The 21933-nt window shown below is 44.9% G+C and overlaps 1 protein-coding gene across 1 annotated transcript in view; it reads right to left on the bottom strand.

Moving 5' to 3' along the window:
• Positions 1 to 21933, bottom strand: part of COL22A1 (collagen type XXII alpha 1 chain) — a 333446-nt gene that overhangs the window by 167499 nt on the left and 144014 nt on the right. Inside the window, exons 13-14 of the mRNA XM_084619138.1 lie at positions 4964 to 5017; positions 2989 to 3042 (exon numbers count right to left, since the gene is read on the bottom strand). Coding sequence (XP_084475264.1) covers positions 2989 to 3042; positions 4964 to 5017 — 108 coding nt within the window. The remainder of the gene's footprint in view (positions 1 to 2988; positions 3043 to 4963; positions 5018 to 21933) is intronic.

Raw genomic sequence — 21933 nt, 5'->3', positions numbered from 1 at the left:
TGAAGAAGTACTTCTTTTTGTTTGTTTTAAACATGCTGCCTATTCATTTCATTTGATGGCCCCTAGTTCTTATGTTAGGAGAAGGAGTAAATAACACTTCCTTATCTACTTTCTCCACACCACTCATGATTTTATAGACCTCTATCATATACCCGCTTAGTTGTCTCTTTTCCAAGCTGGAAAGTCCCAATCTTCTTAATCTCTCCTCAGATGGAAACTGTTCCAGACCCCTACTCATTTGTGTTGCCCTTCTCTGCACCTTTTCCAATTCCAAGATATCTTTTTTGAGATGGAGAGACACTTTAAAGATAAAGTAATTTGTCCACAGTCAGTTAAAAAGGCTGGTGTAGAGCCAAGAACAGATGCAAAATCTTCCAAGTCCCAGTTCACTGCACTTGTGGATGTCACCCAGGTTGGCATAATCTAATGACACTAGAGACTAGTGTACTTCGGGGGAAAAGCAGGCAAAGAGCGAGCGAAGGTTTGCCAGGCTCATACAAAGTAGTCCCATTAGTTGCAGCATAACAGTGTGCTGGCAGAAGGATTGGGCAGCAGGGAAACTCCAGGGCCATAACCAGGAATGAATTGAAACCATCCTCTATTAGGTACTGTTTCCTGCACAGCTCCAGAGTCACTCCATGGCTGCTCTTCAGTTACGTTTCTTCTCGGCTGCCTCTTGAGGCATTGGACCTACACTGGCCGGCCCAGGGACCACCACCATTTGGAGTGGGAGCAGTTCTGAGTCCCGCTTCTGTGACACTTGCCTGGCCCCCGCCCTGATCCTATATGGTGACAGTGCTTTCCTCCACCCCATGCAGACCAGCTTTGAATGTTTTCTTTTGGGTGAATTTCTGGATACAGCTTTTCACCTGGTATAACATTATCCATCCAACTGGGACTCATCCCTCCGCTACTGTATCCCTTTGCCACTGCCGGATTGTTCCCAAGAATATAGTTTCTAGGGCCTTGTCTAGTCTACTGTTAAATAACTCAGACAATGATGTTCCTATTACCTCTCTTAAGAGATGGTTCAGACTCATACACCATACCCAGGAAATTTGTGAAGTTATCCAACCAAAATGTTCCCTTTCCCAACTGCATCCTACCACTTCTAGCCATGTAACTTTTAACTGTTGTTTAGTATTTGTATACAGTGTCCTAGGTGTGCTCCTGGTACTCCCCTAAATAATTCCTCTCCTGCTCCTACGTGCTATGGTAATACGAATAAATCATAATGTGTATGCCTATCAAATACCTGCAGTTTTCATATCTCCTCTCTGTCACCACTTCATGAAGCTGTGCATCTTTTTTTCTAGAAGGGCTTGATCCTGTGACCTGCTGAGTGATCTCAAGGTTTGCTGAGGGTGCTCAGCAACTCACAGAAACGCTAAGCACCCTGCAGGACCGAGTCCTTAGGAAAAGGAATATGCACAGCTTGGTTAGGCAGAGCAGACTCCAAATGAGGACGATGAGCTTAGCACCAGGAAGAGGAAATGGCACAGATATTACACAGAAGCCACCGGTTTATCTGGCTTTTGTACCATTATTGATAACAATTCAGGATGCACAGAAAACGTGGATTTATTTATTAGGCAATAGATTGGAGCCATGCAGCCGGCCAGCATGTATGGGTGACAAATTCAATTCATGTCACCTGCCGCTGATTCCCCCTGAAGGATGAGTGTACCCAGAGTCACTAGGAAACAGAGGGCCTAGGTTACAAACTACTGTATTAAAATGCTTCCCCCTGTTCTCCGAGCCAAGCTCTACATTCACAGCTGCCATTCATCTTCTGCAGAACGCTCCGTCATGCAACTTCCACAATGAGCCCCTCTGTGCTGCTGCATGTAACCACTGTGCCGCTCCTGCATTCACTGGTTTGCTGCCAAGCATTTCAACCAAGTGATTAATACAAGCGTGCTAGTGAGCAGACCCTGTGGGAACCGTGGCAGTTTATAAACGTTCACCCACGGAAGTGACAGGCAATTAGGGAAAGGGCCTGCCCAAGTCTCCCTGGCTAACAAGTCTAGTGGGCCCTGTGCAAACAAACGCTGCTTGTTTGCTTCATGGATCCTCTTATTCTGTGCCAGACAGGACCTGTAGACACAGGGCCTGATCCTGCCCCTACTGAAGTTAGAGCCAAAACTCCTCTTGACCTCAGTGGGAGCAGAACTGGGCTCTGTGAATTCAATCCAGCCCCTTTCTGAGGCAGATAATAACCTGCTGTGCATATTACACCATTTATGTGCAGTTCACAGTTTTCTATAGTTTAGCCTCATGCCCCCCCCAACTTTCATATGGAAATGTGACCCACAAAGGATACCTGCTTCAGCAAGCAATGACATTTAGATCAAGATGGTGTGTTGCACAATGACACCTGTATTGTCAGCGGGCTGCGTCTCTGCGTTATAAAGATACAGCTGCAACTTCTTCCACTTGATGCAAATGACGGACCCAGTTCTGCCCCCAGTTAAAGGGAGTAAGTCAGTAGGAGCTGGATCTGTGTAAATGAGGACAGAAAGAGGCCATAAACACGGCCCGTCAGATCCAGGCTGTTCCCAATGTAGGGTTCAGCTGGGTGTTACTGAATCCAGACTCCTGAAGACATTCTTTGAACCAAATCCAGAGGCGATGTCAATGCTGTTGTAAGTTGTACATTGCCACGTCACTGCAAATTGGCACAAACTGAGGCACTCAAAATTAGTGGATATTGGACAATTCAGGCCTTATGCTTTCTGAATAGCTCTCTCTCCACCTGTTACATGGGGATGATAATACTCACCTCCCTCCCTGGGAGCCTGGGTGGATTTACTAATGTTTTAACAATATTTTGTAGGTAGTGTGTATTATCCTAACGCTGGGAGCTTGTTCCCTCACTAGTGAGCGTGTAAAGAACCACAATCACAAATCAACTCCGAGAATCCAGATGTACACACAACGTCAAGACAGGAAAAACAAGTGTTGACTCAGAACAAACAAAAATCTCACCTTAGGGCCTGCTGGACCAGGCAGTCCAAATGCTCCTGGATGCCCTGATTCTCCCTGTAACAAAGAGCACATGGTTAGTTGTGTGGTTTCAAATGCCTGTATTCAATTTTGAAATGTTTAGGGAAGGTACAAAAAAGAGCCACCGCTGAAGGATGCATGGGTGTTACCGATGAAAGCTCCACATTGCCTTCAGTGCTTGCATTCCACATGTCATGTGAACATAAGAACATCCGAACATCCATAATGGGTCAGACCAAAGGTCCATCTAGCCCAGCATCCTGTCTTCTGACAGTGGCTAATGCTAGGTGCCCCAGAGGGAATGAACAGAACAGATAATCATCAAGTGATCCATCCCCTGTTGCCCATTCCCAGCTTCTGGCAAAATGGGGAGCTCCTGAAGTCCACAGTGTGCTTTTTCTCAAGAGCAACCATAACAGGACCAGACCAAAGTAAATATACATTGAAATATCTGGACATTCATCAGCTCTTTGCAGGCAGTTTCCTAAGCAACAAAATGTCATTTCCAGGGCTCATGCCACCTAGGATTTACAATTGGTCAGGCCTCTAAAAGCTACACCACAAATGTGACCTTTAACAGTTGGGGCAGTGCAATTAACCCATCATATCAGGGCAGTAAAAGGTTATGATGTTAGGACACCATGTTGCCATATATCATCCTCAAATCAACGAGGAGTCCTTGTGGCACCTTAGAAACTAACAAATTTATTTGGGCATAAGGTTTCGTGGGCTAAACCCCACTTCATCAGATGTATGGAGTGAAAAATACAGTAAGCAGTATATAGATACAGCACATGAAAAGATGGGAGTTGCCTTATCAAGTGGAGGGGTCAGTGCTAAAGAGGCCAATTCAATTAAGGTGGAAGTGGCCTATTCTCAACAGTTGACAAGAAGGGGTGAATATTAAGAGAGGGAAAATTACTTTTGTGGTGTTAACGAGGGCAATGCAATCATTTGGTAAGGCAACTTGGTAAGGCAACTCCCATCTTTTCACGTGGTGTATATATATACTGCTTACTGTCTTTTTCATGCATCTGATGAAATGGGTTTTAGCCCACGAAAGCTTATACCCAAATAAATGTGTTAGTCTCTAAGGTGCCACAAGGACTCCTCGTTGTTTTTGCTGATACAGACTAACATGGCTACCACTCTGAAACAGTTTCATGTATGATGTGATACAGTTGCATTGATTCAGCAAGGTACTTGGGGACGATCTAATGACCTGCAATTTTAGGAGTAAAAAGAAAAGGAGTACTTGTGGCACCTTAGAGACTAACCAATTTATTTGAGCATGAGCTTTCGTGAGCTACAGCTCACTTCATCCGATGAAATGGATGGTAAAAAAAAGTACACCCATAAAGGATGCTGGGAAATGCTTGGACATTTGTCCCCTTCTGCAACATTCAGACTAAGGGCATTTTATCTAGCATGCTTGAGTTTCCTCCTGCAAAGCCTGCAGCTCTCCCCAATCCCTGTGCTTTTAACAGAATATGCATCACCAAGAGATGTTCAATCCTCTGCTTTTGTGACTGGGATGCAACATTGGCTTCCCTGTTACCCTTCTCCAGTCATCCTCCATTCCCACCATCTCCACAGGCTGGTAGCCCTTTGCCTAGCGTGAAACAAATGGCTGGGTTTTGTGCCTGCACTTCTTAACCAACCCAGCAGCAGCAAGTCCCAAACCATAACCTGCCTGGTGTCCCCCTCTCACAGCTTAATGAATTGTAACAGCTCTGCCCCTGGAGTCACTCAATATGCTTCATCCCAATAAAGTCCACGGTCTTTGCGAACGTGTAAGAGACAACGCTGAGGTCATTAACCTTCCATCGTTTGTTTCTGTTCCTCCTAAAATGGCCACACAAATCCCTGAGGCATGTCCCACTCAATAGAGATTGATTTCCACTGCCTGGCTCACACTGAAAGGAAAGGATTACAAGGAAGGAACAAAAAAGCTTACAGTTTCTCCTTTTGCTCCATCCCTCCCAGGAGGGCCAGGTGAGCCTGGGGATCCCTGCAACACAACAGAACCAGCATCAGCATAATATTAACATCGGCTGAAAGCACAAAGACACGAGTAATACAGCAAGGGAAGAATAACTGAGAAGGAAAATCACTTCACCGTGAGCACCTACTATTTACAGTCTCAAGAGGATCCACCGCCAACATTAACACTCCCTGGTCAGCAAGTGAGCTGCAAGCCACTCACCAATACCCTTGCTCATTTAACTTATTTAAAAAGAAAACAATATAAAAACAATGAAGTAATAACACATGTAACCTTGCCAACTTATTACTGTCACTCCTTGTCTTCCCTTTATCCCCATTCCATTGTATTTTGTACCCTCTGTTGTGTCGTGGCCATAGGTAATAGCTTTGAGACAGGGACCACCCGTTACTACCAATTTGTGCAGCACCCAGAAACCCGCCGGGGATTGCTGTAGTAAAAATTAATAATAAACTGAGCCTAGAATAAACAAAGAACCCTGGTTCTTGAAAAGTTAGACAAGGCAACTCTCATGAAATACCCACGAGAAATTGAGATTTGAAAAAAATGGAAGTGAAAAATCCTATGCACCTGAGGAGTGGGTAATTCTCACTGTTATTATTATTAGTGATAGCAAATATAAGGCTGAGGGCCCCATTGTGCCAGGTGCTGTGCAAACACAGAAGAGCAAATCCTTGCCCTGCACGATGTAAAAACTTTTTCACTAGGAGGGTGGTGAAACATTGGAATGCATTACCTAGGGCGGTGGTGGAATCTCCTTCCTCAGAAGTTTTTAAGATCAGGCTTGACAAAGCCCTGGCTGGGATGATTTAGTTGGGGATTGGTCCTGTTTTGAGCAGGGGGTTGGACTAGATGACCTCCTTAGGTCCCTTCCAACCCTGAGATTCTGTGATTCTATGATTCTATGTACAGTATAACGACACAAACAGACAAAGGGTAGGGGATGAGGGATGTTGAAGTATTGGCCCAGCTTGACTAGCTACACACACCGCCGGGTTAGAGGCCGGGAGGAAGGGAGGAAGAAAAGAAGAGGAATAGGCACTGGAAACAGTTAGTCTAGTCTATTATTAGACTGAACTAACCTGCTGTGCATTACTTGGTAGGGACTGTAAGCTGGTCATGGAAGCTGCTATTTTTCAAGGGTAGTAGGCTCTTAAATGCCTAAATTACTTCTGAAAATGGTATGTATGCTCCTAAATCATGTAGGCACTTGAATATTTTGCCTATTGCAAATGCTACCTTTGGCAAGAAGTTTAATTCTTGGAATAATCATGCTTATAAGGAGTTGCCACTGTCAGCAGCAAGAACACATCTTGTTCCTAAGGTTGTTTGTTTTAGACAGAAGAGAGGTCATGTTAATCCTGACTTTGGACCCACTACCGATGTTTTTTTTAAAGCAAGTAATTTAAGTCATCAACAGCAGCAGCTGGAAAAGGCAAGCCAATTAAAGCAGGAAGGATTCGGTCTTTCCAAACTAGCAATTCATAGGATTGGCACCGTGTAGGATCCCAGTGCTCCATAGTCATGAAATTCCAGGTCCAGAACACCGTCAAACTGGGGTTAATTCCACAGATAAAACACACTACATGTCACACCAGTATTAGCAGGGCCCATGCATGATTGGTGTGTCAGAGGAAACTCTGAAGGCAGGTCACAGCTTACAATGTATGTGACGAGCTTTACAAGCCGATGAGGATGCAACATATACCACAAAGGGGAGATGAGAAGGAAGACCCAAGTAATGGATATATAGCAACACAGACAATCACTAGGATTTGCTCTGAGGCTTTGTGTAGAGATGACTGAGATTCCTTACAATATGTGTAGCAGAGACATGCCCCATGTCGCATCTAATAGTACAATTGTACAGATTGCAGGCAAAATGAGGGCTCCCTAAGTGTTTGGGGAACATAAGTGGTTAAATGATTTTTCCGTTCTGGACACCACTGTTGTGGACAGTCATGAACCCAAAAATGAATCAACTTCAGAGCAGCATCTGAGGGCACAGGTTCAGGTTTACTTTGGTGGGGAATGGCTAACAAACTCTCCACTGCTCCCAGCAAAGCTTCTTTGGGATCTTTGCTGAAATCCTGAGGACTTTTTCCCCATCCGAGCCCTCTTGGTTTATAAATTATATGCCTTTATCACACACAGCTGTGACAGGCACTTCATAAGTCTCTTCATTCAGCATAAATGAACCAGTTAAAGCAAAATAGGAAACCCCTGAACATTTGCCCATTTCTAGATTCAAACTCAGGCTCAACTGTCCTAGATACAAATAATGGGAGTAAGGCTCCTCTCCGCGCTATCTCCAGCCAACCCACAGTACCAAACATTGGCAACAGGACCTCTTCTCATAAGATTTCCATGTTCATTGTATGGACTCAAAACGTCTGGATAGTCTAATCATAATGGTGCAACATCTATTTTAAAAAGATTTCCCTTTTCTCCTCTCAATCCAGATAAACCCTGAGGCCCTTCTTCACCCTAAAATATCAGTACAAAAAAGCTAACTCAATATGAAGTGCAATGCTGTTTGACCGTGTGTGTGTGTGTATTATAGGTTGCGTTGGTAGCACTGTCTGTTAGTTAAAGTTGCCCAAAGCTTCCCATTATACGACCCTGTTTCAGTTGTTTGTAACTTGACAAATTTTAACCATTCAGGCCAAACTGTTCCATCCTTTGGGAGGAGGGATAGCTTAGTGGTTTAAGCATTGGCCTGCTAAACCCAAGGTTGTGAGTTCAATCCTTGAGGGGGCCATTTAGGGATCTGGGGCAAAAATTAGGGACTGGTCCTGCTTTGAGCAGGGGGTTAGACTAGATGACCTCCTGAGGTCCCTTCCAACTCTGATATTCTATGATTCTATGATCCCAGGTGTCTGCTTCAGGCAGAATTTTTTTGGAAATTTTCAGCCAAAAAGGTTCAGTTGTTTCCAAGAATGCAATTACGGACAAATATGTCGTTTGACCCATGTCATAAATATAAAGGGAAGAGTAAACCCCTTTGAAATCTCTCCTGGCCAGGGGAAAGCTCCTCTCACCTGTAAAGGGTTAAGAAGCTAAAGGTAACCTCGCTGGCACCTGACCAAAATGACCAATGAGGAGACAAGATACTTTCAAAAGCTGGGAGGAGGGAGAGAAACAAAGGGTCTGTGTGTCTGTCTATATGCTGTCTTTGCCGGGGATAGACCAGGAATGGAGTCTTAGAACTTTTAGTAAGTAATCTAGCTAGGTATGCGTTAGATTATGATTTCTTTAAATGGCTGAGAAAAGAATTGTGCTGAATAGAATAACTATTTCTGTCTGTGTATCTTTTTTGTAACTTAAGGTTTTGCCTAGAGGGATTCTCTATGTTTTGAATCTAATTACCCTGTAAGATATCTACCATCCTGATTTTACAGGGGGGATTTCTTTACTTCTATTTACTTCTATTTCTATTAAAAGTCTTCTTGTAAGAAAACTGAATGTTTTTTTCATTTTTCTCAGATCCAAGGGTTTGGGTCTGTGGTCACCTATGCAAATTGGTGAGGCTTTTTACCAAACCTTGTCCAGGAAGTGGGGTGCAAGGTTTTGAGAAGTATTTTGGGGGGAAAGACGCGTCCAAACAGCTCTTCCCCAGTAACCAGTATTAGTTTGGTGGTGGTAGCGACCCGTCCAAGGACAACGGGTGGAATATTTTGTACCTTGGGGAAGTTTTGACCTAAGCTGGTAAAGATAAGCTTAGGAGGTTGTTCATGCAGGTCCCCACATCTGTTCCCTAGTGTGGGGGAGGAGCCGTGAAAACCCATGTTAAAAACATTCTCACCCCGGCTTTGCTGAGATGTTCTAGTGCTTCCATGCACTGGAGCAGGGATTTGAGATTTCACGGGGATGGATGTCACCTTTTGATCCTCCTGTAAAAATCCCTCCCCTTTGGCCAACTCATACGCCCCCAAACATCTCAGTTTGCACATGCTCAGTACACATTAGAGTTTGGCTGCTAATTTCTCCAAAGATTTCATTTGAATACAGCGTGTTTCAACCCAGGTTTGCATGGGCTGAGCAAGACTTTCCCCGAAATTACTGCTCCAAGGCCACCATGGTCCTGGGTACCAGAACTGAGAGCTGTGGGACTGTATCTCCTGTGCGCTCAACGCTCCCCTTGCATGTAGGTGAAACAGTCTGACTGGGTTGCAGATCAGTGAAGAGCTGGGCCTATAGAGGGCGGCAAGTGGGGAGACTGGGACAAAGACCTGAGAGAGGCGGGTGGAGAGAGGAATCTGGACTGGGGCAAGGGCAGATTGGAGTGGTTAGGGACAGAAAGATCTGTAACAATGAGAGCATCTGTAACACCGACAGACCCAGGCCGTCGGGATCAAACTGGGGATCTCTGGAGCTTAATGCATGAGCCTCTACCGCATGAGCTAAAAGCCAACTGGTTGCTAGCCAAGGCTGTAGAGCAGACTCATTAATCTCTTTCTCTCTCTCTAAGTGGTCTCGGTGCCACTAGATGGGACAGAACACCACACCCAGAAGGTGAGTGGGTTACACACAGAACCTGGAACACAACATAAGATTCTTGAGGGCTTGTCTACATGGGCTGTTATTGTGGGATAGGCTAGGGTGATAATTTAAAGCACAATAGCTATTCTGCACTAATTGCCCAGATGGAGTCCACTGCCAAAGTAAATGAAACGAAACAGGACGAGGCACTCAGTACAGAATAGGAGTGTCGACAGTGGGGAGCTAATTCAAGAGCTGTTATTCTGCAATTGCTATTCTGCGATATTTTCTCATGCAGACCAGAGCTGAGTCTCAACACTCCTTTGCTGTCAGCCAGTGCTAGGAATCCAACGGGTAAAATGTGGACCTCATATCCTTCTACTGGCTTGCCCACATAGGAGATGACAACTTTCTGCTGCTAACAGTTACTCTGGAAGCTCAAATGTCTGAAGTCTGTGCTGTGGATCTAAAAAGTTTGACCTGGCTGATAAACCATGTGGGAGACAATGTGGTTGCATGTGATGGACTTTCTGGGGTTTTTTTGGTTTTTGTGTGTTTGTTTTTCAGTTTGCTTGTTTAAAAACCTAGGAAATCGCATAGAAAAAAAACACATTAAAAGAACATTAAGGTTGCAAAGTCCCAAGATGCCAGAATTAAGGTTGTCTCTGCGTATATTACCTGAGAAGGTTGCCTTTGCACATATGTACACACATAGAGATATACTGATACAAACACCACACAATCCCAATAAATCAAGAGCTAGATTCTGTCATCCTTACTCACATTTGTAATCATTTACTCCATGAGTGGAACCATTGACTTCAAAACATATATTTGTGGAGAAAGGCACTAATCCCTGTGAGACAGAGAGACAGAATTTGGCCCTGATTTATTTAAAGGCATATATGTCACTTCTCAGGGTTAATAATAGCTGGCTTTGCAAAGTATCTATTGCATATACATAAATTAAAGTCATTACTTTCATTATCAGATTTTGTGCGAACTGAACCTTCACAGAGAGCACTTAATTTGGAATTTTTAATGCGGGGGTGTGGGGGGGGAGAACAGGTCATAGAATCATAGAATATCTGGGTTGGAAGGGACCTCAGGAGATCATCTAGTCCAACCCCCTGCTCAAAGCAGGACCAATCCCCAATTTTTGCCCCAGATCCCTCAATCTGTCACGGTTCCTCCCCCACTCTGAACTCTAGGGTACAGATGTGGGGACCTGCATGAAAAACCTCCTAAGCTTATCTTTACCAGCTTAGGTCAAAACTTCCCCAAGGTACAAAATATTACCCCCGTTATCCTTGGACTGGCCGCTACCACCACCAAACTAATACTGGTTACTGGGGAAGAGCTGTTTGGACGCGTCCTTCCCCCCAAAATACTTCCCAAAACCTTGTACCCCACTTCCTGGACAAGGTTTGGTAAAAAGCCTCACCAATCTGCATAGGTGACCACAGACCCAAACCCTTGGATCTGAAAACAATGAAAAAGCATTCAGTGTTTTACAAGAAGACTTTTAATAAAAAATAGAAGTAAATAGAAATAAAGAAATCCCCCCTGTAAAATCAGGATGGTAGATATCTTACAGGGTAATTAGATTCAAAAACATAGAGAACCCCTCTAGGCAAAACCTTAAGTTACAAAAAAGATACACAGACAGAAATAGTTATTCTATTCAGCACAATTCTTTTCTCAGCCATTTAAAGAAATCATAATCTAACACATACCCAGCTAGATTACTTACTAAAAGTTCTAAGACTCCATTCCTGTTCTGTCCCTGGCCAAGACGACTACAGACAGACCCAGACCCTTTGTTTCTCTCCCTCCTCCCAGCTTTTGAAAGTATCTTGTCTCCTCATTGGTCATTTTGGTCAGGTGCCAGCGAGGTTACCTTTAGCTTCTTAACCCTTTACAGGTGAGAGGAGCTTTCCCCTGGCCAGGAGGGATTTCAAAGGGGTTTACCCTTCCCTTTATATTTATGACAGGTCCCCTCAAGGATTGAACTCACAACCCTGGGTTTAGCAGGCCAATGCTCAAACCACTAAGCTATCCCTCCCCCTAAGTCAAATATGCTCTATTTGAATTGTCCCCTAATGAGACAGAAAACCAGCAAATAGCAAATTTGATTTTCAAGGCAATCATTTGCTCAGAAAGGTGAATATACCTGGGAAGGAACTGCTTGCAACATATGTAAGAAAGCAGTTCCTTATCAGCAAAACTCCGCCCTCCCAGCCACCACTTTCCTTCCCTTTTCTTTTTAGAGTAGAGGAATCAGGAAACAAAATCCTCTTTCCTCACTATTTGTTTTCCATGACGGGACAACACTAGCATGGATGAATGGAGGTGTCCTCTTTCCTCTTTGTGTCAGTCTGGCAGGTGGTAGCCAATCTGTATGCAGGATTTTTGCACCCAGCTCCTCCTCCTCCTCCTCCCGGAAGCACCCAGTACATTGGCTCCTAAGTGGATGAAAGCTTGAGCCATGTCACTGAAAGCATCGGAATAACAAGATAGAAGGTGGCCCCGGTGTACCAAGCAGAGCAGCTTGGAGCACACAGCTTTTTCACCTTGGATCCCTGTGACCCCCTGGATGTCTGCCTAAAGGTTAAGGAAGAGCAGATTGCATGTGTGATTTGAGTGCCCTTCCAGATTGAACAATCATTTACCAGCCCCTTTCACCTTCCTATCCTGAGCGAAGTGAAGGAATACACCCTCTCCAGAGGCAGGTCTAACAGTGTGCCTTCAACGGGGAAGCCCCACTCAGCCCTGCCTGGTATTACAAGGTCACAGCCTGGAGCCTTGTAGATTTCCACTTTCATTGTTAACCCAGGCCAGTTGCTTTCCATCCCTCAGAGCAGTGGAAATCACCTGGCCAAATCAAGGGCTGGATCAGCAGCTGCTGGTGCCCTAACAAAAGTACAAGGGTGGATTGCTCGCTGTATTTTAAAGAATCCTTACTGAGATTACAAGGACAAACCATCCCGATGTGTAGAAAGAATAGTAAATATGACAGGCGACCAGCTTGGCTTAACAGTGAAATCCTTGCTGATCTTAAAAACAAAAAAGAAGCTTACAAGAAGTGGAAGATTGGACAAATGACCAGGGAAGAGTATAAAAATATTGCTCGGGCATGCAGGAGTGAAATCAGGAAGGCCAAATCACACCTGGAGTTGCAGCTAGCAAGAGATGTTAAGAGTAACAAGAAGGGTTTCTTCAGGTATGTTAGCAACTAGAAGAAAGTAAAGGAAAGTGTGGGCCCCTTACTGAATGAGGGAGGCAACCGAGTGACAGAGGATGTGGAAAAAACTAATGTACTCAATGCTTTTTTTGCCTCTGTCTTCACGAACAAGGTCAGCTCCCAGACTACTGCACTGGGCAGCACAGCATGGGGAGGAGGTGACCAGCCCTCTATGGAGAAAGAAGTGGTTCGGGACTATTTAGAAAACCTGGACGAGCACAAGTCCATGGGGCCGGATGCGCTGCATCGAGAGTGCTAAAGGAGTTGGCGGATGTGATTGCAGAGCCATTGGCCATTATCTTTGAAAACTCATGGCGATCGGGAAAAGTCCCGGACGACTGGAAAAAGGCTAATGCAGTGCACATCTTTAAAAAAGGGAAGAAGGACAATCCTGAGAACTACAGGCCAGTCAGCTTCCCCTCAGTCCCTGGAAAAATCATGGAGCAGGTCCTCAAGGAATCAATTCTGAAGCACTGAGAGGAGAGGAAAGTGATCAGGAGCAGTCAGCATGGATTCACCAAGGGCAAGTCATGCCTGACTAATCTAATGCCTTCTATGGTGAGATAACTGGCTCTGTGGATGAGGGGAAAGCAGTGGATGTGTTGTTCCTTGACTTTAGCAAAGCTTTTGACACAGTCTCCCACAGTATTCTTGTCAGCACGTTAAAGAAGTATGGGCTGGATGAATGGACTATAAGGTGGATAGAAAGCTGGCTAGATTGTCGGGCTCAATGGGTAGTGATCAATGGCTCCATGTCTAGTTGGCAGCCGGTATCAAGTGGAGTGCCCCAAGGGTCGGTCCTGGGGCCGGTTTTGTTCAGTATCTTCATAAATGATCTGGAGGATGGTGTGGATTGCACCCTCAGCAAGTTTGCAGATAACACTAAACTGGGAGGAGAGGCAGATACGCTGGAGGGTAGGGATAGGATACAGAGGGCCCTAGACAAATGAGAGGATTGGGCCAAAAGAAATCTGATGGGGTTCAAGAAGGACAAGTGTAGAGTCCTGCACTTAGGATGGAAGAATCCCATGCACCGCTACAGACTAGGGACCGAATGGCTCGGCAGCAGTTCGGCAGAAAAGGACCTAGGGGTTACAGTGGACGAGAAGCTGCATATGAGTCAACAGCATGCCCTTGTTGCCAAGAAGGCCAATGGCATTTCTGCTTAGCTTGGGACCCCGCTTTCTCCTTAGCTCGGCCCCACTCCGTCTGACCCAGGCAAATCCAGTTCACACGGAAGACATGATCTCCCTGGCCTCCTGACTCCCTGATTAGCCTGCTTGCCCTGTCATTCAGGCTGACCGGGAGCATTGGCCTCTCCCCATTGTTCCTGGGGACTGGCAGTCTCAGGGTCCTGGTTTCCGATAGACCCTTCCCCTTTTAGTACTGGGAGCTAGCCAACCAAAACACCCCCACTGAATGTTAGTAAGGGGGCAACAGTCCCCTTACATAAAGGGCCTGGGGCTCCCAAGATTGAAAGGGCCCAGGGATTTAAGGCCCTGCCTTTTCCCGTTGAGGCCACGCCTTTTCCGGTTGAGGCCACGCCCCCTGCTCAGGACTCCGGCGTACCGGTAAGTCCTCTAACTTACTTTCACCCCTGGGCATACCGCATGTACTGGCCCACAGCAGAGAAATTAATTTAATCCTTAATGAAAAGAGACAGTTGGTTGACTTATCTGTCAATCAAAAAGGAGGCAAGGGAGTTAAATTGGTAACCCTGCCCCTTAGGAACACACTTTCGAAGTACAACACATTTCTTGTTTAGGATTAAGTTATGTGTATCGTAACAGTCACTTACAGAATTCAAAGGGTTTCTTGCAAGTAACAACTCCACCACACACAGGCATGAGTCAAACTTCCTACTAAGATCCCCTCACCCCCCCCCAGTCAGATGCAACTAAACATACAAAACAACAACTTAACGCTAAGATTAAAATACAGCACTCTATATTGGTGGAGGTGCTGTCTACACTGATCATTCCAATATTTCACGTGAAGTATATTGACATCCTGGAGTAAGACAGTGCTACAGACGTAACTTGAATGCAGCTTGTTATATGGGGCTTTGTAGTGGGATCATCTAGTGCAAAGGGGGTTTCATTATAAAGTTTATATCAGAATGTATCTGTATGTTAAAACAAACTGATTTAATAACAGCAGGGAAGTGGCTCGCAGGTATAGGGAAGAGTCAAGGGATGAATTAGAATTATTTGTGAGTCTCAAATCCTGGACTGCCGATGCAATGAATACTGAAATAGAAGAATAATCCCTCAGTGGCTTTTTTAAGCTAACAAGTCATGTTTATCTGCCTTTATCCCATTCACTTGCAACTCCTCAAGTAGCTGCCAAGTTTACAAACATGTCTTCAGCTTGAAAACAGCCGTGGCCTATAATCACATATTTTATTTGAAACTCTGGTTTGTGGCCTATGATAATGAAGATGGGAACTATCTAAACAGGAAAGTAATGGCAAAAATCAGCCCTAAACATGCATTTAGACTGTAATTAGCCCTGCTGCCTTCCAATTCAAACAGTAATTCACTTGACTTTTCCTTCACTTATTCATTTTATAGAGGGAGGCATGAGGGAAATGTTAGAAAGTGCATATTCTATATTCTTTTTGTTGTCTCTTTCACACAGTCTCCTTTTTTATGTGGAGGTGCCTCTTATTTTAATAAAAATGAAATCAAATTTCTGACCGAGTCACTCCAACATCAGTAGAGGTGACTCCTGCACTGACATTGGGAGCCCTTCAAAAGTCACTCAAATGAGACTAGGTGAGTTACAGGCTTGGAACAATCCTGATTTGGCATTGTCATGGACTGGGCAAGCTAACAGGTCTTTTCCCTGTCTCACTCGTAAGATTCTGTAATTGGCAAGGGATCATTCACCATGCATGCCACCAATCTCTAGTGCAGCCCGGTAACTGAAAGTAATGTCCATCTGTACTATCTCCAATGTCCTCTTTGCAGTAAGATAATGGTCACAGTCTAATTGAGAAGAGTCTGCATGACAAAACCACCACTGCTAATTGGCACTCTCAGTTACAGGCCATGAGCTGAACAAGAAAGGAAAATGAATTATTGTCTCCCCCCTACAGATGGTCTCTCCAGCTCAGGACTGAGGCTCGTTCGATGAGAATTGTGGGGAATTCTGCACTGCTGTGGTTCATATTATAAACCGTTTTCCGGCTGAGAGCGGGCTGCAGGACATTCCCCAGAACTATATTCACGTCGATATTTTTTTCATAAATTGTGCATGTTTTTATTAGTATTTTCAAGGCCCAGAGGAAACTTGTTGCAAAGACGGAAATTCAATCCGGGTCTCCTGAGTCTCAGTCTAGTTAGTGCCAAGGCCACCTCTTCCTCTCTCCTGGTTCCCTAGCATGAGTTTAATCCATTAGACTAGTGGTTCTCAACCAGAGATACACATACGCCTGAGGGTACACAGAGGTCTTCCGGGGGCTACGTCAACTCATCTAGATATTTGCCTAGTTTTACAACAGGCTACATAAAACGCACTAGCAAAGTCAGTACAAACTAAAATTTCATACAGACAGTGACTTGTTTATACTGCTCTATAGACTAGACACTGAAATGTAAGTACAATATTTATATTCCAATTGATTTATTATATAATTATATGGTAAAAATGAGAAAGTCAGCAATTTTTCAGTAATAGTGTGCTGTGACACTTTTGTATTTTTATGTTTGATTTTGTAAGCAAGTAGTTTTTAAGTGAAGTGAAACTTGCGGGTACACAAGACAAATCAGACTCCTGAAAGGGGTACAGCTGTCTGAAAAGGTTGAGAGCCACTGCATTGGACCATATAGCTTTGGAAGGACACCAGCACTTTCCCCTCCTCCTCCTCTAGCTTTTTGTTTTTCAGAGTTAACAACCTGTGAATTTTGGAGTGAATGAGGCTTTAAAAATTTGTCACAAAACAGCCAACCTGCGGAAATATTTCCGTGCAACATTTCATCGACATTTTTAGAAATTTCATTAAACTTTGTGGATGTTCTGTGAAGTTGAAACCAGGTAAATTTAGATGCTTGAGATTTTTTGCGGTGGATATTTCACCCAGCTCCACTTTCGAAAGCTGCTGACCAGAGGTAACACAGATGGCTGCATTCTTGAAAGCACAGGTGCAGAATTGTATTACCTTAATGAGGTTAAAACTCTATTAATATCTTGGCAGATTTCACATCAAAGGTTGCATTACCTTATGCTTCTACAAGAGATCAGCAATTCATCTCAACTAAGAGTTTGTTTTAGATCATTAGTCCAAAAAACAAAACAAAACAACCAAACCAAACCAAAAAAAGAGCCCACTTCAGGCACTGCACTTCATTCTGATTTAATAAATACAGAAGACGTAGGGTCTGATTTTCAGGGTTCAGGGGGAGCTACAGGTGCTCTCAGCCTCACTGATAAATCAGGCTGTTAATGTACAGGGAATTGATGACAGGCTGGCTAAGAACCCTGACCATATTGTAACCAGATACCGTAATGGTTTCATTCCTTGCACAGGGAAAATACACAGAGCTCAATTGTCCCAGAAGGTCCAGCCCCACTGTGCAAACACGCTGCCCCCAGCTGGAGCTTCATGAGGCATCGAGCCTCAGGGAAACACAAGGGCTTCTGGAGTACCTCGGGAGAGGAGGTGCTGCACCATTTTCCAGCAGGTCCCTGGTGCACTTCCTTATGAGTATGATGGAAGGCCAGATCCACAGGCCAGATCCATCTCTGCATCACCAGAGTGGGGCAAAACAGCCAATGATTTTGGCCCATGGCCTTTCCAATACTTTGTACAGCGGGTAGGGGTAGGCGAATGAGGTAGCTGGTGACAGCTTCCCAGTTCTCTAGCCAACTCTGCACTGGACCTGGCCCCAGCAGAGTTTAGAGAAGCCTAGGAGCTGCTTTAAAGTTTTCCAAGCCAGTAACGGTCCCCAGCGTACTGTCCATCCTTTCCCCGCCTTGACCATTCCTCCTCACAAGCCCTTACAGTGGGGATTCTGAAAGAGGATGATGGTAGTGTCATAGAAATCACCTCTGTCAGCTCTAGGCCCGATAGTGACTCTTCCACATCTAGGATATCCCCTGCTGGGAAGAAGAGACCAGTTTCTACCCCTTTGCACAGCAGACAGTGCAGTGGGAGAGAAAATTGGGGTCTAAGTATTTCCGTGTGCATTGACTGAGCTCATTACAGTATCTGAAACGACTCCATTCAACAGCTCCAAGATTTGTTTGATTGACTGATCACAGTTTCTAAGAGTTTCAAAAGTTAAAGAAAAAAACCCAGCACATTCATACTGTTTGCAGACCTATTTTTGGCTGAACGTACAGAAACCGAGGCCAAAGATCAGCTAGAACTGATTGACTTACAAAGCACTCCGCGTTTCCAAGTTTTGTTGAGGAAAATTACTACATTTCTACAAGTGCCAGCCAGAGCTCTGTGAGAGAACTGCTGTTTGTGCGGGCCCCTTTGGAAGTATTTACAGGCCTGCTGTTTTTTTATGATTCTGAACACAACACAACACCACAATAGAAGAGTGGAGTCAAATCTGCATTCCACCACACAGAGCAGTGGTCCCCAACCTTTCTGTGGGAATAGCATATTGCTATTCCCAGAAGACTGTGGCGGGCACTTCTCAGTGGCATTTTGGCAGGTGGTTCTCCGGCGGCCGTACTCGGTGGCAGCATTTCGGTGGCAGGGTGTCTTGCAGGGGCACAAAAATGCCCCCACGGGTGCCGTGGCCTTGGAGACCTACTGGCACAGAGTGAGCCAGACATGAAGGGGTTTGTTTGTAGAGAAGCAGTGCCAAAAGTTCCTTTGATGCAGCTTTCCCTGCAGCTCTCAGGGCACATCGGACCAAATGAAGTCAGTGGGGGGAGGCCAGCAAAGACTATGGCTAATTGTGCCTGTGTTTTCTTAAACCCCAAGTGTACCTACAGTGCCTTGTAAATAGTGATAACGGTGTGTGTTTGTCTCTGATCAAATCCTATTTAAATCAACGTGAATGTAAGGTCCAGACAGGCTCCTGCCAAGGACCTCGGTGCTGAAAAAGCTATAAGAGAGGGTAGAGATGGCCTTGTACTATGTACCAACCCGCCTCGGTTCAGAAATAATGGACAAATGGACACAAGGGTCCAAACTCCAAAGACAGTGTGACCCTATCCTGGATGGGTCACCCCTGCCTCTGACAGATACTGGCGGAGTCTGTCCTTTTCCTGGGTAACTTGTCATACCTATAAAGTCTCATCGAGCTGAAGCATTGTCCCACTCCTTTGTCCTTGCAGATGCAAACTCCAGTTAACAACATTGTATATTAGAGTTTGTAAAAGGACCAAAATAACAAAGTAAACACACAACCAGGAACATGTTTTTGTGACTGTTGTGCCCTAATCCTCTCCCGCCTTTCACCAAAATTAGATATTTGTCTTAAATTTTGAAATGCGACAAATAGTGAGCAGTTGTGCTACGTGTTTGTCTCTAGGGGAAAACAATCCTCTCCGCTTTCATCTGTCTTCACTCAGGATCAAAGCTTCCATCAGACAAACAGCTTGCCAGGCACTGGATGGTGAGTGTACACTGAAGCAGAACAAGAACACGGTCGCCTTTAGCATGACATTGATTAATTTGTACCCTCCAGCCTATAAATAGCACGTGGCGATTGTACCTCTGCAGCTCCCAGATGATTTGTCGGGTATCAGGTGGATGTTTTGCCCTGTCAGAGAAACCTATTAACTCACCCAGCCCAGCTTCCCCAGAGACACTGTTTCTGGCTTTTTTTTACCCCAAGGTTTTTGTCGTATGTTGCACCAGGTCCAAAAGGAATATGTCATACAGCATAGGAAGAGGACACACTTAATAGGTCTCTCTGAATTTAGGCCCTGATTCTGCACTTTCGTCCATGTGGGGTGAAGCCCTGTGCCCACACAGAGTCCCAGTGAATTGCCACAATACAGCCCTGAGACCTGGTGCCCTTAAGGCTGCCCAGGGTAGAATCTTGCCATAAGATTGTGAGCTATTCACGGTAGGCCCGGTCTCATTGGTCTATAAACTACTATGTGCCCCTCTGGAGCTGTAAAAACAGTTGACCATAATAACATGCACTCCTCCGCTGGACTGATAAAAAATGTTTCTGATCAAGGCAATGGTTTCCTAGCAGAGTCTTTTCGTATCCCAGTCTCGATTTGTTACCCAGAAGCATCAGACAGGTGAAGTGGCAGCTTTCTGCTGACGTAAGAGAGCCCAGACAGTATTGGCATTTGAAGTTACAGCATCTCGAGTTAGTGTGGCTGGGGCAGAGCACTGGTAATTAAAGTGTGCGAGAAACTTCAAAGTGGGCGAGAAAAGAAAGGTGTGAACAAACGTCCATTCCTCTGGCCATGGTCTCTTGGCTCCATGACCCAGCTGCCTATCTGCCCTAGCTGTCAGAGTCGCTATCTTCAGCCTCTAAAGGGGAAGGTCAGCCCGGCAGCAAGCTTTCATAAGGGATGTGAAATATGGAGAAGGAAGGACCTGACTACCTAACTTTGTCAATCAACTGGAGTATATGACAGTGCCTCTGGTCTTCTTCTGATCTTATGAATGGGTAAGGAGGAGAGGGGAAACTTGACCACAAGAACAGGTGTCAAAGCTTTTAGTGAGGGGGAAAATGGCAGGTAGCATGTGATGGGGTGATGCCTTTGACTGACTACGGGGTCTCCTGGGGGTAACAAAGCTCTGTTTTGTGCAGCACCTCTGGAGGCTGTAATTTACTAGAATAACAGGTTCATTTTATATTCTACATGCACATTAGCTGGTTAGGAAGGCTCTTTTCACCTCCTCTTGACAAGCAGCTCATCCATACCTGTCAGCCGTAATACTGTGTTAAAGAGCGTTCTGCATCCTGGCCCGGTTATCAGTGACTAAGTCACAAGAATCTCTTTCACAGAACTCTCACCAGAAGAGGAATGGAAAGATGCAAAAGCTTTCTGATACTATTCGTTGTCACACTCGGAGCTGAGTTTGGCAAGGAAATGACCGAAAGAAAGGTGGTGGAGAGTTTGTCACTGCCAGCAGATGTCACTGTGTACCAGCGATGGGCCTGGCAGTGAGAGATCGGGACTGAAAATGTAAGGTAGTGTTCACTTAGATTGTGTAAAGGGGAAAAAAAAATCTGTACAAGCCCTGGAATTCCTGCAGTGTTGAGAACTAAGCTGTAAGGATGCAAAATTATTATTATGTGATCTGGCTTCAAGTTGTTTGTTACAATCTGCAGCTGTTATTCTGGGTCACAGAAACCACTGATTTTATCTAAAACCCTTTAATTATTGTTTAAGGGGAAAGAAGCCAACCCAATCACAGCTCCTCAGTTATTCAGCTAGCCATGCAGAAGGCACTGTAAGTCCAGGAAAGAGGGTTTTAAAAAAAACTAGAATCATAGAATGAAACTGCCCTGACCGGACAAAGGGATTGAGAGTACATGCGGAAACCACTAACACTTAACCACAGTGTACCAGCTTTTATCTGAGACCCAGAAGAAGATTAAAAATATTAACTAATCAAAAGACACATGATTATTATTATACAGGTGGTAAACCTAGGACCTAGAGGGTATGTTTACACAGGGATAAAACACCTGCAGCTGGTCCGGGTCAGATGACTCGGGCTCACAGTGCTTGGGGTCTGGGGCTGAAAATTGCTTGTAGACATTCAGGCTCGGGTTGATGCCCAAGCTCTGGGACCCTGGAAGGGTGGAGGGTCCCAGAGCTCTGGTTCAGCCCGAGTCCGAACATCCACTCAGTTGACCCAGGCCAGCTATGGTCATGCTGCAGATCTTTTAGCCCCAGGTGGACATACCCAGCAAGATTAAATGCTGGGTGACCTTACAGTCATAGCGTTTGAGGCCAGAAGGGACCACCAGATCATCTAGTCTGAACTCCTGCATGTCACAGGCCACAAACACCACACAGCACAGGCAAACTAAATCCAACAACCTTAGATAAGTCAGTAACAGAGCTAGGAATGGAACCCAGGAGTCTTGATTTCTAGTTGCCCTGCTCTAACAAGTTTATTTATGAAATAAAAAACAACGCATCCCTATCTCACCTTGCCCCGGTCATGAAAACCACCAGCTGCAACATCCTCAGAACTTTGCTGATTTCTGCCGTGAATCAGGTTCTAAGGAGGTCAGCTTCCCCCAGCCAT

Source organism: Lepidochelys olivacea (assembly GCF_965140295.1).
Source record: "Lepidochelys olivacea isolate rLepOli2 genome assembly, chromosome: 2".
NCBI lineage: Eukaryota > Metazoa > Chordata > Testudines > Cheloniidae > Lepidochelys > Lepidochelys olivacea.
The sequence above is the reverse complement of the archived record's forward strand: the minus strand, read 5'-3'. Positions and strand labels throughout refer to the sequence as shown.